The following is a 12,364-nucleotide window of genomic DNA, read 5'->3' as shown; positions in this document are numbered from 1 at the left end:
CCCGCCGCCCTCTAATCAGCCTGCTGGTCCCTCGTTAGCGCACTCATTAGGCGGCTAATTAACAGGTCCGGGTTAACGAGCGGGGTCTCATCTGGAGGGGACAGGGAAGCAGCCAGATGGGTGTGGGGCGGGGAGAGGAGGGATTGGTGGAGGGGGTGTCGGGAGTGGCTAGAGCCTCAGGGGGGGATTGAGTCAAAGACAAAAAGGAGAGGAATGAGATGAAATTGAACGATTGACAATGTTTTTCTTACCTGAATGTCAACCCCGTGACAGTCAAAAGCCAATGACTTTTATCAGGGTGTTTTTTTTAATGTGTGTCTCTTTATACACACGAGTCCAAAACGTCCAAAACATTTTTTTAAATGTCTATTATGAAATTAGCAAATGTTGTTTTTATAGGTTGCAGAGCTGCGTTTGTAAGCCATTTATTTTAAGGGTGGTGTCGTAAAATGGATTTGAATTTTGAAATGATAGTGTTTTTGAGACCATAGTTTGGGGTGTATTTAAGGTTTAAACTATTAATATAGGCAATGATAAACATTTTTAGGGGAATATTTACTATTAGCAAATGTTTCCTATTCATTGAAGTGTCGTGGTCTTTGACCCCTGTGAATAGCAAGGATTCACTGAATTTGTATGCAAGCCATTAAGAACTCACTAAACCGCAGCTCCGTTGTCAAGGCTGGCTGTGTTTGTGTGTGTATATATATACACACGCACGCACACACACGCACACACACACACACGCGCTTGCCTCACTTCTGCTTTGCTGTTCGTGGTGCGTCCACTGTGGGCACGATGCAGGAGTGGGGGTCGGCGTTATTGTAGGCAGCCAGACCAAACTGCAGTTCCGTAGCTCCTCAATGAGAGTAGACTTTTAACTCCGTAAAAGTAGTTCTGCCTGTGTCGAGCAGCAACCTACGACTGTATCTGTATCAGAGCAGACTTGGTGCGTGAGAGTTAACTGTTGCGATAAACCCGTATTTTAAGTGGAACTCCTGATACAGTGTTGTTTCGTTCGCGAACGTTTTGTTCAAAAGAACAAATATTTTCTGTAGACTGAGGAAATATTTTCTGTAGACTAATGAATTGAATTAGTTTATGAAATGATTTCGTTCTTTGAGCTCTCTTGCCGCTAGCCAGCCCGCTCGGACCGGGAACAGAAGCGTTCGAGTCTCGACGTGTCAATTGAGATGCGAAGCTGGTGCGGCGGAGAAGATCTGGTCAATTTTCAAAATGAAACACATTGACATGCGAGTTTTGCCTCTTCGCGCACACTGAACAAAGCAAACGCCAGCGGTTCTCTCCGTAGACGTGCTAGTTGATCGTCTGGGTGGCTAAGGGCCATCCTCCCGTGCGTCTGGAAAAAACGCTGGGAGAGTCGTGTCGTCGGAAAAAGCAGCGTTGAGAAAACTGCTTGCCAGTGACCTCATACAGTAATGGATGGCGGTGACAGCATCCCCTCCGCTAATGGGTTGAATAACCCTCCCACCTCACGGTTGAAATGATGCATTGGAGCGACCCCCGGCTTCTGGGGCCGGACGCAGATGGACTTGATGAGCGAAGGAGCGCTGGATCCTAATCTCTGTCATTAGCATCATTGTTTTCGTCGCCGGTCGGCTGTTCACTCCCGTTGACACAGTGTCGCTGGGGTGATGGATCACGGAGACCTGGGTGGCCTGGAGAAGAATAACACTGCTGCCAAAGCACTGCAAGACATTTTCTCACGGGTGCTTTAAATTCTAGCCAATTCTCAGATATCAGTGCTGGCATGACGTGGTTAATTTGAACTGATCAAATTTGATAATTTTGAGTACGTACAAGGTGTGTCAAAAAGATTCCAGGGCTTGTGTCACGACAGATTTCAACCCAAACTACAAACTATGAGTTTTCCCCATGGCAACCTGCTCAGAATGCCCCGAGCAACCGACAGTTCCTGGTCAAGAAGAACATTGCCTTGCTGGAGCAACCTCCCAACTCAGCCAAACCGGCTCTGTGTGATTTATTTATTTATTTTCCCTAGCTCAAGGTGAGGTTCTGGGTTCGAATCTCGGCTCTGACCTTCCTGTGTGGAGTTCCGTGTGGGTGTTCTGCGGGTATTCCAGCTTCCTCCCGCATTCCAAAAACATGCATGTTAGGTTGATTGATGACTCTAAATTGTCCATAGCTTTCTCAGTTTGGCCAGAATCACATCAAAACTCACCTCCACCAACCACCATAAGTTTGATAGCTGGGAATGAGAGTGTGATTGTTATTTTATGTGCCCTGTGATTGGCTAGTGAGCAGTCTAGGGTATACCCGCCTCTTGCTCAAAATTTGTTGAAATAGGCTCCAGCGCAATGAGGAGAAGCACTGTAAAAAATGGAAGAACAGATGGATAGTCTTGCCAATATGTCATTTATCATAACGATAAGGGATGAATTTACCGGGAAAGTGTTTTAAGCTGTTTTTAAACTGTTCCTGATCACTTGCCAGTTGCAACGAATAAAAGTTCATATGTGCATTATTTTGGCCAGGAAACGGTAAATGTCGTCATGCTGTGTTTCAGCAAGTTTATGTTTCCCGTATGCCTTGTTGATCTTTTTGTCCCAGCTGCCATAACTATAAGGGGCTTTAAAAGCCTGCAGTCAATGGAGGAAAAAATGTAAACACAAAAAAAAATCACATAGAAAAAATGCAATCTCGTGCAAAAGACAAGACTAGCTGTCAAGGTTGGTACATAATATGTACCTTTGCTGTGAGCAGTGGACTCCCACATGCTCCCTAAGCCTTAAAGGGCCAACATAGTGATACAAATACTCTATTATTAGTGAAAAACACAAAGATTGGTAGCCTTCACTCGGAACAAATGGGGCAGTTGGGATGGCAGCCAGAGATTGAATTGCATGCCTTGTCATGACTTAGGTTTAGAGAGGGAGGAATGGGTGGAGGAAGTACGTAGTGTCAAATCATGGCTATCATCTGTAATGATTCTAGAGGGAGGTGAGTTTTGATGCGATGCTGACCGTCATGTTTAACAGCGGGGAGGTCAGAGGTTCGAGCGGGTTCAAGGGGAGCGCTTAAAAGGCAGATCAACACGTCGCCTCATCACTGCTGTTTGCGCTGACCCTTTGCTCTTCAGAGGGCCCCACAACTGCTCGGCAGACTTCTGGGAGGATAGAATGTCGACTTGAGTGCGTCTATGAACCAGGCTCAAGGTATCCAATATAGCGACCGTCAAACAGGAATTCCTAAAGATTAGTTAAACATGTTTTGGTAAGAGATAAGCTTTAGTTATTAAATCAAGTGAATTGTATGATAGGAACAGGTCAGCATTTTAATGAGACAGGAAGTATTTCCAATCCTCCACTTGTCCCCGTGATTTGAATCACAGTGTGACTGGATACTGTTCCACTCCAGTCCCGTTGGTGACAGTAATGGGCTTTACGAAATGGATGGCAACTGCCCAGACGATAGCTCCCATTTGCTGGATCTGTTGGGTGCCCCAACCCAAGTGGACTGTAACGGCAAAAAAATAGATCCATTCCTTGATCTGCAGCCTTTATCCCAATCTGTACCTAAGTTAAATAGATTCTTCCTTGACCCAGCTGCAGTTCAGTTTGCTGTTCATCACCTTCTTCACTCATTGGATGTAGCAACTCGCCATAACTTGAAATGTTCAATGGTTCAAGGTCTCTAGAGCCTCAATGAAAAAAAGCAGTCGGTTTTCCATATTATGTGCCCTTATAGTTGAAGTTCTTTTTTTTTTTTCTCCACCATTGTGCATTCCAGGAGTATATGGTTTACCGCAAGCACACCTACATGCGCCTGGACGGATCCTCGAAGATCTCCGAGCGCAGAGACATGGTGGCAGACTTCCAGAGTCGGTGGGTGTACATCCTTTATAGAGCAGTGCCTCTCAGTAATAAATCCCAAAACCCACCCATTGTGAGCAATGCACAGCTTTCGGCATATTTGCATCAGTTCAACACATTTTGAACTGTTTCTTTCTCCCCTTCTCACTGTCGCCAATTAGGACGGACATCTTTGTATTCCTGCTCAGCACCAGAGCCGGCGGGCTCGGCATTAACCTGACTGCTGCGGACACTGTGAGTCACAATTACAATACCAGTCAAATGTTTGAACTTTTTAAAACTGATTGAACCCCTCCTACATGCTTTAAACACATTTAAACTTATTAAAACACACTTTTTAAACACTTTGTAAACATATTTGGACACACAAAAAATGTGCAAGCATAGAATTTATAGAAATTACTTTACATCATTGATAAATGCTGTGTGTTGTGACACCCCTAGATGGAAGTAATTCCTAAGGTATGGCGTTCCAGAGCCAGTTAATGTTGAGGGGGAAACCAGCAAGAAAGCATTCTTAATGCAGCGGTCGTGTAACTCTGTGCTTCCCGAAGCATATCCATGAGTTTTATCTTCTTCTGGATGGTCAGGCTCCTTCTATGGCATTTAGGCTCACTACCAGAAGCCCTTGAAGATGCAAGACTCTTGAGGGCCACCATAGGACCTGAAGCGAAAACAAAAAGTGTTTACTTATAAGCAGCTCATCAGAGGCCAAGATAATGAAAATTAAATATAATCTCACCGCATAGTTCCATGATATTACGGGTATTTCCGCGACAGACAAGTAGATACGTTCCCCAAAACATCTGCGATATAGCGTCGTCCTAGTAGGTGAAATGTAATATGAGCAGAGTATAGGGAACACTGAAACTTAGATTTTACTGTTACACGATCATACCTAGCCCTTATGAATAGAGATGAAACGAAGGCTAGCTCGGGACAGCTACTGATTCAACTATCCTCCTCTTCATCTTCTTTCAGGTCATTTTCTACGACAGCGACTGGAACCCTACTGTAGACCAGCAGGCCATGGACCGGGCCCACCGGCTGGGTCAGACCAAGCAGGTGACCGTCTATCGACTCATCTGCCAGGGGAGCATCGAGGAGCGTATCCTGCAGCGGGCCAAAGAGAAGAGCGAGGTCTGGGACCAGGAAGACTATGTCAATCATGCGCCAGTTAAGTGCTGCATTAAAGGTTTCTCTGTGATTAGATCCAAAGGGTGGTGATCTCTGGAGGTAACTTCAAACCCGACACGCTCAAACCCAAAGAGGTGGTCAGCCTGCTGTTGGACGATGACGAACTGGAGAAAAAATGTGAGTTTTAAAAAAAAATAATAATAATTTTATAAACACATTCAAAGATGTAAGTTCTTTTTATTTTTTATTAATCTACGTTTCTGTGTGTAGTGCGTCTGAGACAGGAGGAGAAGCGACAGCAGGAGGAGAGCAGCAAGGTGAAGGAGCGCAAGAGGAAGAGGGAAAAGTACGCTGAGAAGGTAAGACCACGACGGTTCCAAAGGTGTTTTACATTTATGGTAAAATTCTATGGGAAGATTCATGTGGCATTTTGGAATTATTCCAAATGGTAAATGTTCCATTCCAGGAATTTTGCTACGCTAAATGACCTTTATAGTGGAACCGCTAATGTCCAACACAAATTATAAGGAAAATTTGTGTTGGACATTAGCGGTTCCACTATAAAGGTTTCCTATAAGGAAACAATGGAATCATTTCAACTGTGGCCATCATTAAACCCTTTATTGACTGTACAAGCAATGTTTTAAATTGGCTTCACCAATTTATTAATTTAGTACTGTTTTTAACTGGGTTCAATTTTATCTTAGCAACAGAGAATTATAAATTCTAACAAATGTTCATCTACGAGCTATGAACTGAATTGCGGTGTCCCCCAAGGCTCAGTTTTAATTCCACTCCTTTTAATCTTTACATGCTGCCATTCGGGGGCGTCATCAGGAGGCATGGTATACAATGCACATGACTGTTTTGTGTTACTTTGAGGCGGATTTCCCCCCCAAATCATGGTTGAATTCCAAACAGTACGACTTCAATGGCATTCAACCACCATTGTATAATAAAATCTTCATTCATTCTTAGTTCTTTAAAAGTGGCCACACTCTGGGGGTTCACAACGGCCTTTTACAATGATGTTCTTGATTTGATGATGTACTAGTGATTTTGGCTCACGGCGAAGCAACATGTGAGGTCAGGGAGTCATTAGCGGTCCTCCTCCGGGGAATGATAGATCCGATGTCGACACAATCTGGATTGTAGCTGGTATCCACATGTGGGCTCCAGTACAAGAGCAAAGCGCAGTTTTGACAGTGTTAATCAAAAGTCTTTGGAAAGGCTGAGTCCCTATTGGAATTGCTTTTATTTTCAATAATTTTTCAGCTGAATCCCCTTTTTAGGAGCTTCAACATACCTGAAAGTGCACCAATTTTGGATGCGTTTTAGACCTCTCGAACATGATGTCCCACAAAAAGTTTAAAAAAATAAATAAATAAAAAGCATGGTGTCAAAGTTTGATCATTTGGAAGATTTCTACATGAAAAAGGGATTGCGATGGTCCTTTCATCACTGCTTGCAGCTTTAATTTGGATTCTTATTAGATTGTAAAGAGTGGACACTTTTGACCTTGTGTGACAGAAAAAGACGGAGGAGTCTGAGAACAAGAGGAGGAAGGAGGCCAACCTGGTCATCTTACACGTGCCCTCGGCCGACAACTCCAACTTGTCGGCGGACGGCGACGACTCGTTTATCAGCGTGGAGATGGATTCGGCTATGCCCAGCCCCTTTAGCGAGGTGAGGTGATTTTTTTCAGTCGTGACTCACATGTACAAACCCACCTCATGTATCTCATTCAGTACCTTGTGCTTTAAAATTCTGCTTCTCACTTCCTTTTCCCATCCTCTTGATATGATCCTCTTTTCTCCCTATGCCAACCCCTCTACGGGTCAATTACTCCCTTTTAATGTACCGGGCCCTGTATCCACAACCCTATGTATGTATCCTGACCCCCAGCCTGTGTGCATGTCTCTATGTGCTCCTTTCGGCCATCAGATCTCGCTGAGCAGCGAGCTCCAGCCCGGCTCCCTGCCGCCGGACGCCGACGCGGACGAGAGCAGCAACGACATGCTGGTCATTGTGGACGAGCCGCTGTCTTCGGCGCCGCAGTCACGTGCCACCAACTCCCCCGCATCCGTGTCCGGATCCGTCTCGGACAATATAAATGGTGCGCCGGTACAGTGTTGCCCCGCCAAATCGTAGTTTATTGTTCACGCCTCCATTATATCGCATTATTTTAAAGCTAATCCCTAGCATGTGATGTGTAATTTAGCAGCATGGTAATGAATGATGTTCTGCTCATGCGCATTTTGCAGTTCACACTACAATTTTTAGAATTGGACCCCAAGAATTGGCCACTCCCTAGCTTTGCTCCGACTCGTCACGGTAATGAAAGCCATCCATTAAGTGTACCATCGGCTGAGCCTCTGCTGGTCTAGTGCTCCCAACATTTGGAAAGAGAATTTCTAGACCAGAGACAGGGAGACGCCACTGGAGTGTTTAACATCACAATAGGGCCTGACAATGTAGAAAATATGGAAAAAGTTAGTCTTTTTGTTCCCTTTTCTCTGTTGATTCACAATGCTGTGAAAAACGTCCTGGGCCAGCACCCACTGCGTTGCTTTAAGGACCCTTTGGACCGGAGTCACGTTGACATTTGAGAGTTATGTTCATATAATCCTCAAGGTACTAACAAAAATATCTTTGTAAAAAGCCAAAAATATTAGAAAAAAAAAAAATATTTTAGGGAAAGAAAAAAAAAACATCAATACTAGAAAATATGTATACAGTGGAATCTCTGTTTACAAGCTCGTTGATGAACAATTTGGTTTACAAACTACATTTTCGAAGAAAAATGACTAAGGTTCACACACTATTTTCAGTTTTCAACCAATCTTGTCACGGCTGCGGAAAGCTGTGCTTTTTCCTCATGCTGCGTACACATCATAGGCTCTGTGCTACAAGCACTGCACTCATTTTTCTTTTTAAGTAGTAGAAAAAAAATCCCCAAATATTCGGGGAAAATGAAAATCTTTAAAAAATATTAGACAAAAAAAATGAAGGCTATATAAAAAAATAGAAATGTATTTGATGAAAAATATTCTGGTAGAAACAAATAATTAAAATATTTGGGAAAACGTTTCACTCTTTGTTTTATTTTTGATTTTTTTGTTTGTTTACGATCATGATGTCTAGGGTCTACTGTGTTCCATTGTGTCTGTCAAAGCACTTTGTGAACATGCGTTTTTAAAGGTGCTGTATAAATAGTTATTATTATTACTTTTATTATTATTTAGGTCTTCCGACCTTAGACACCATCAGTCCCGGCAGAGGGAGGTCGGTCCGAAGCCGAGGACGCCCTAAAGGATCCGGCGGCGGGCCCAAGTCCGGAGGCAAAGGGCGTGGACGCAAGTCGACAGCGGGGAGCGCGGCGGCGATGGCAGGAGCGATGGCTGGTGCTGCGGCCGCCTCAGCTGCAGCGTACGCCGCGTACGGCTACAGCGTTTCCAAAAGTAGGTTTGACGGAGATTGAGGGGTCTAGGTTTAATTACAGCCATCCATTTTTAATAAAACAGGGTTACTCCAACCTATTTTCACTTGGCATTGGCTAAAAAAAAAACAGACTTTCAATCATGAGATGACATAATTCCACATGGCTCCCACTGAGTTTTCTGACACGTTTTAGACAGGTAGACAAGAGAGTTAATAGATTTTGTTCGGAAGCTATTTTCAACACTTTAAATTGGTTACTAATGCGTAAAAATAACCGATGACACCGGGAAAATGAATAGTATTGATTTGTGAGAAAATATCCAATGTATCATGTTTGGACATACTTAGTTTCCGCCCGACACCTACGATATGTGTCTTTAGTCTGTTGGCCATTGTGAGTTTGACCAAGCACACAATCTGCATCGAAACTCAGAAGCAATGTTATCCACTGCACGTATTCCACATCAGCGTTCTACCTTGAGTACTGGTGATTCATCAGTATTAACTGAATATATATTTGAAAAGTATATTTTGTTGAGTTTTTATTAGGTTTGCAAAATTCCACAAAGGTTCAAAGGTGTAAACTTACAATAGGAATAGACGGGAATGAAGCATGAATTTACAAAATTGAAGGTTGGCCCTTAATAGGGAGCTTAAATATACTTGTTGTCTGGGAAAATATATTTTAGCATAATTGTGACTAAAGCAAGTACTAAAATTTATGCTAAAATATATTTTCCCAGACAACAAGAACAGTTGAAAATGAAGAGTCCTCTAGATTCCTCTCACAAGAACATTTGAAAATGAAGAGTCCTCTAGCTGAAATGGTTCAGCAAATTTGCAGATGCTGGGCTTGCTTTGTTGTTGGTTTTTTTTTCTTTTTATATTTTGAATGGGACTTTGTTGGTATTTTTGGATGTTGGTGGTGGATTTTTGTTAATTTTTCAGTAAGTTGGGTCAAGGGGTGAGTAAGTAATATTTAACTCAACATTCATGGTTTTTTTTTTTCAATAAAAGGATTGATTGTTCAATTAAAATATGCAAAACCTGATCAAGTTCTGCTTCTGGTTAAATCTATTGAAATGTCATGCGTTTTAATTGTAAAAGGCAAAATACTGGGATCACATTTGGAGCCCTCTAATCATTCTCTCCTCTTCCAGCGGGCCTGACCGTGTCCAACCCCCTGCAGCCTTCCGTGGGCCGTTCCGGCACCGGCCCCGCCTTTAATCCCGGCAGAGGATCTTCTCCGCAGGCCAAGGGCGGAGGCGCCGCCGCCACCACACTGAACCTGGGCCAACATCACCTTGTCAGGAAGAGCAAAGGACCCAAATGATGCACTCACCGAAGTGCGCTCCCACTATACAACACAACTGACCTAGTCTCACTGTGATCTTTGACCCCCCCCCCGCATCTTTCAAGCTTCGTTTTAATGTGGTCAAAATTGGGCCTTGAGTACACACTTCTCCTCCAGACTTCCAAGGGCTGTCCAATGCACTGAGCCAAGCCTTCCGTGTACATCAGCAACCCTCATCCTTCATCCATTCGGTTATTTAACGATTTCCATTCACGGACCACCAATGCATTTCACTACCAACCCCCAATTGTCGACAGCTTTTCTACTTAAAGCTCTTATTTTTCTAATCGTAAAGACAAGCGTGGCAGGTCACTCAAGCCAACGGGATTTCTATATATTTTTCTGTCAATTGTGTAAAAATGATCCAAAATGAGGGTTTACTGCCTCAAACGAGAGATGCTGCTAATAGGAAATGAATTATTTCAGTGCAAAGCGTTAGTGGACTAGTAATTAAGTTATTTCAGTTGAGAGTAGACATTTTGCCATAACTGTGAATAGGACATTCACTTGTAAAACTTGTATACATTGTATTGAAATCATTTGTTTAATGGGGGGTGGGGGGGCTCCTGTGCTTGAGGAACATTGCTCATTTTTGGTGTCGTGTGAGTGCCCGTCATAAGCTTGTGTTCAAAATGTGACTAAAGGTAGGTAAATCATCCTCTCTCTCTCTCTCTCTCTCTCTCTCTCTCTCTCTCTCTCTCTCTCTCTCTCTCTCTCTCTCTCTCTCTCTCTCTCTCTCTCTCTCTCTCTCTCTCTCTCTCTCTCTCTCTCTCTCTCTCTCTCTCTCTCTCTCTCTCTCTCTCTCTCTCTCTCTCTCTCTCTCTCTCTCTCTCTCTCTCTCTCTCTCTCTCTCTCTCTCTCTCTCTCTCTCTCTCTCTCTCTCTCTCTCTCTCTCTCTCTCTCTCTCTCTCTCTCTCTCTCTCTCTCTCTCTCTCTCTCTCTCTCTCTCTCTCTCTCTCTCTCTCTCTCTCTCTCTCTCTCTCTCTCTCTCTCTCTCTCTCTCTCTCTCTCTCTCTCTCTCTCTCTCTCTCTCTCTCTCTCTCTCTCTCTCTCTCTCTCTCTCTCTCTCTCTCTCTCTCTCTCTCTCTCTCTCTCTCTCTCTCTTCTCTCTCTCTCTCTCTCTCTCTCTCTCTCTCTCTCTCTCTCTCTCTCTCTCTCTCTCTCTCTCTCTCTCTCTCTCTCTCTCTCTCTCTCTCTCTCTCTCTCTCTCTCTCTCTCTCTCTCTCTCTCTCTCTCTCTCTCTCTCTCTCTCTCTCTCTCTCTCTCTCTCTCTCTCTCTCTCTCTCTCTCTCTCTCTCTCTCTCTCTCTCTCTCTCTCTCTCTCTCTCTCTCTCTCTCTCTCTTTGTACATAATGACAAGGGCGGCAGCGCCTCTGGCTTCCTCACCCCCGCCCGTCTATTTTTATAGGTCACGTGTATATAATGAACAAATGTGTCTGTCATTTTACTAACAGGAAGAGTCGCGTGGAAATAAAAGAGTGCTAAATCGGTCGTGAGTTGTAGCATGTGTGATGAATACCGTTATAATGTTGATTAGGAGTGTAACGAGACATCAAACTAAGGACTACAAAACTATTGTTGTCAATGAAGTCATGGAAATATTCGGAATGTGTGTGTAAATAAGTACTTTTCTGAGACTTAAATATAATAATAATAATAAAGAAAAAATTACAGGATGGAGTTGTAGTTGATGAACCACATTAAATGTTCTTAGTCCATGGAAAAAACAACGATAATATAATAAAATATGAATCATTTGATTCAGTTTTACAAAAGTATTAAATATATATGCAAAAAGCGTAAAAAAAATACAAAACTACTTTTTACGTCACAAAATAGAGTACTTCATTTCCCGCAATTCTCAGCTGTTTTTAAGATGGCGTCTCACGCTTCCCATACCAGTACAGCATTAGCCGCTAATAAGTTCACCCAATTTATAAAATGTATAAAACAGTTCGTCGTACCGTATTTCACTTCATTTCTTTAATTGTTTGGGAGGGGGGTTCATATTGGTAGCATTTCTTTCCCCACGCGGTGCGTTCAGACATAGTTCAAAGGGATTTTAGTGACGTTTTGGGGGAGGCCAAATGCTATCCTATGCTAATTACGTCCCGTAATTATTTCGGACAACACAAGGACGACCACCACAGAGCCTGCAAACTACAAACAGATGGTAAGTGTAAAAAATTAAATAAAAAAACTGTTCCAATTTAGTCTACATGTTATGACATACATTATTTGAACTAATTCAAGTGGTCAACAAGATGAAAATGTATTGGCAGCTAATTCAAGTTAACTGGGACACGACTGTGGAAAACTTTCAACAAGACAATTTTCGTGTGAAACACTGAACTAAAAAATAATTATCACATTGTTACCTTCCCAAAATAATGGCAGAAATGACCCCCGCACATTTTGCATGGTGGCGATGTAAAAAGTTTTATGATTTAAAATGTATGAAAAGTAGTGTCCATTTAACTCTACCACCATAAACGGTGTGTTTACAAAAAAGTATTCATTACTTGCAGCAGTTGATAGGAAAGAAATAGATGATGCATTGCATCACTATATCCTCAAT

At 42.9% G+C, this 12,364-nt stretch overlaps 1 protein-coding gene across 5 annotated transcripts in view; it reads left to right on the top strand.

Annotated features, from left to right (window-relative positions):
• ino80 (INO80 complex ATPase subunit) overlaps window positions 1-10,519 on the top strand; it is a 33,063-nt gene extending 22,544 nt beyond the window's left edge. For 4 of the 5 annotated variants that reach the window (XM_061704791.1, XM_061704794.1, XM_061704792.1 and 1 more), the window contains 9 exons: window positions 3,772-3,866; window positions 4,016-4,088; window positions 4,836-4,994; window positions 5,066-5,168; window positions 5,262-5,350; window positions 6,522-6,677; window positions 6,897-7,107; window positions 8,237-8,452; window positions 9,593-10,519. In XM_061704791.1, the coding sequence (XP_061560775.1) occupies window positions 3,772-3,866; window positions 4,016-4,088; window positions 4,836-4,994; window positions 5,066-5,168; window positions 5,262-5,350; window positions 6,522-6,677; window positions 6,897-7,107; window positions 8,237-8,452; window positions 9,593-9,765 (1,275 nt within the window). In that variant the 3' untranslated portion in view covers window positions 9,766-10,519. The remainder of the gene's footprint in view (window positions 1-3,771; window positions 3,867-4,015; window positions 4,089-4,835; window positions 4,995-5,065; window positions 5,169-5,261; window positions 5,351-6,521; window positions 6,678-6,896; window positions 7,108-8,236; window positions 8,453-9,592) is intronic. The other variant, XM_061704796.1, reaches the window with a different exon arrangement.
• Window positions 10,520-12,364: the final 1,845 nt, after the last annotated feature.

Source organism: Phycodurus eques, chromosome 18, assembly GCF_024500275.1.
Source record: "Phycodurus eques isolate BA_2022a chromosome 18, UOR_Pequ_1.1, whole genome shotgun sequence".
Lineage (NCBI taxonomy): Eukaryota > Metazoa > Chordata > Actinopteri > Syngnathiformes > Syngnathidae > Phycodurus > Phycodurus eques.
Note: the sequence above shows the minus strand (reverse complement) of the source record. Positions and strands in the feature narration are given on the sequence as shown.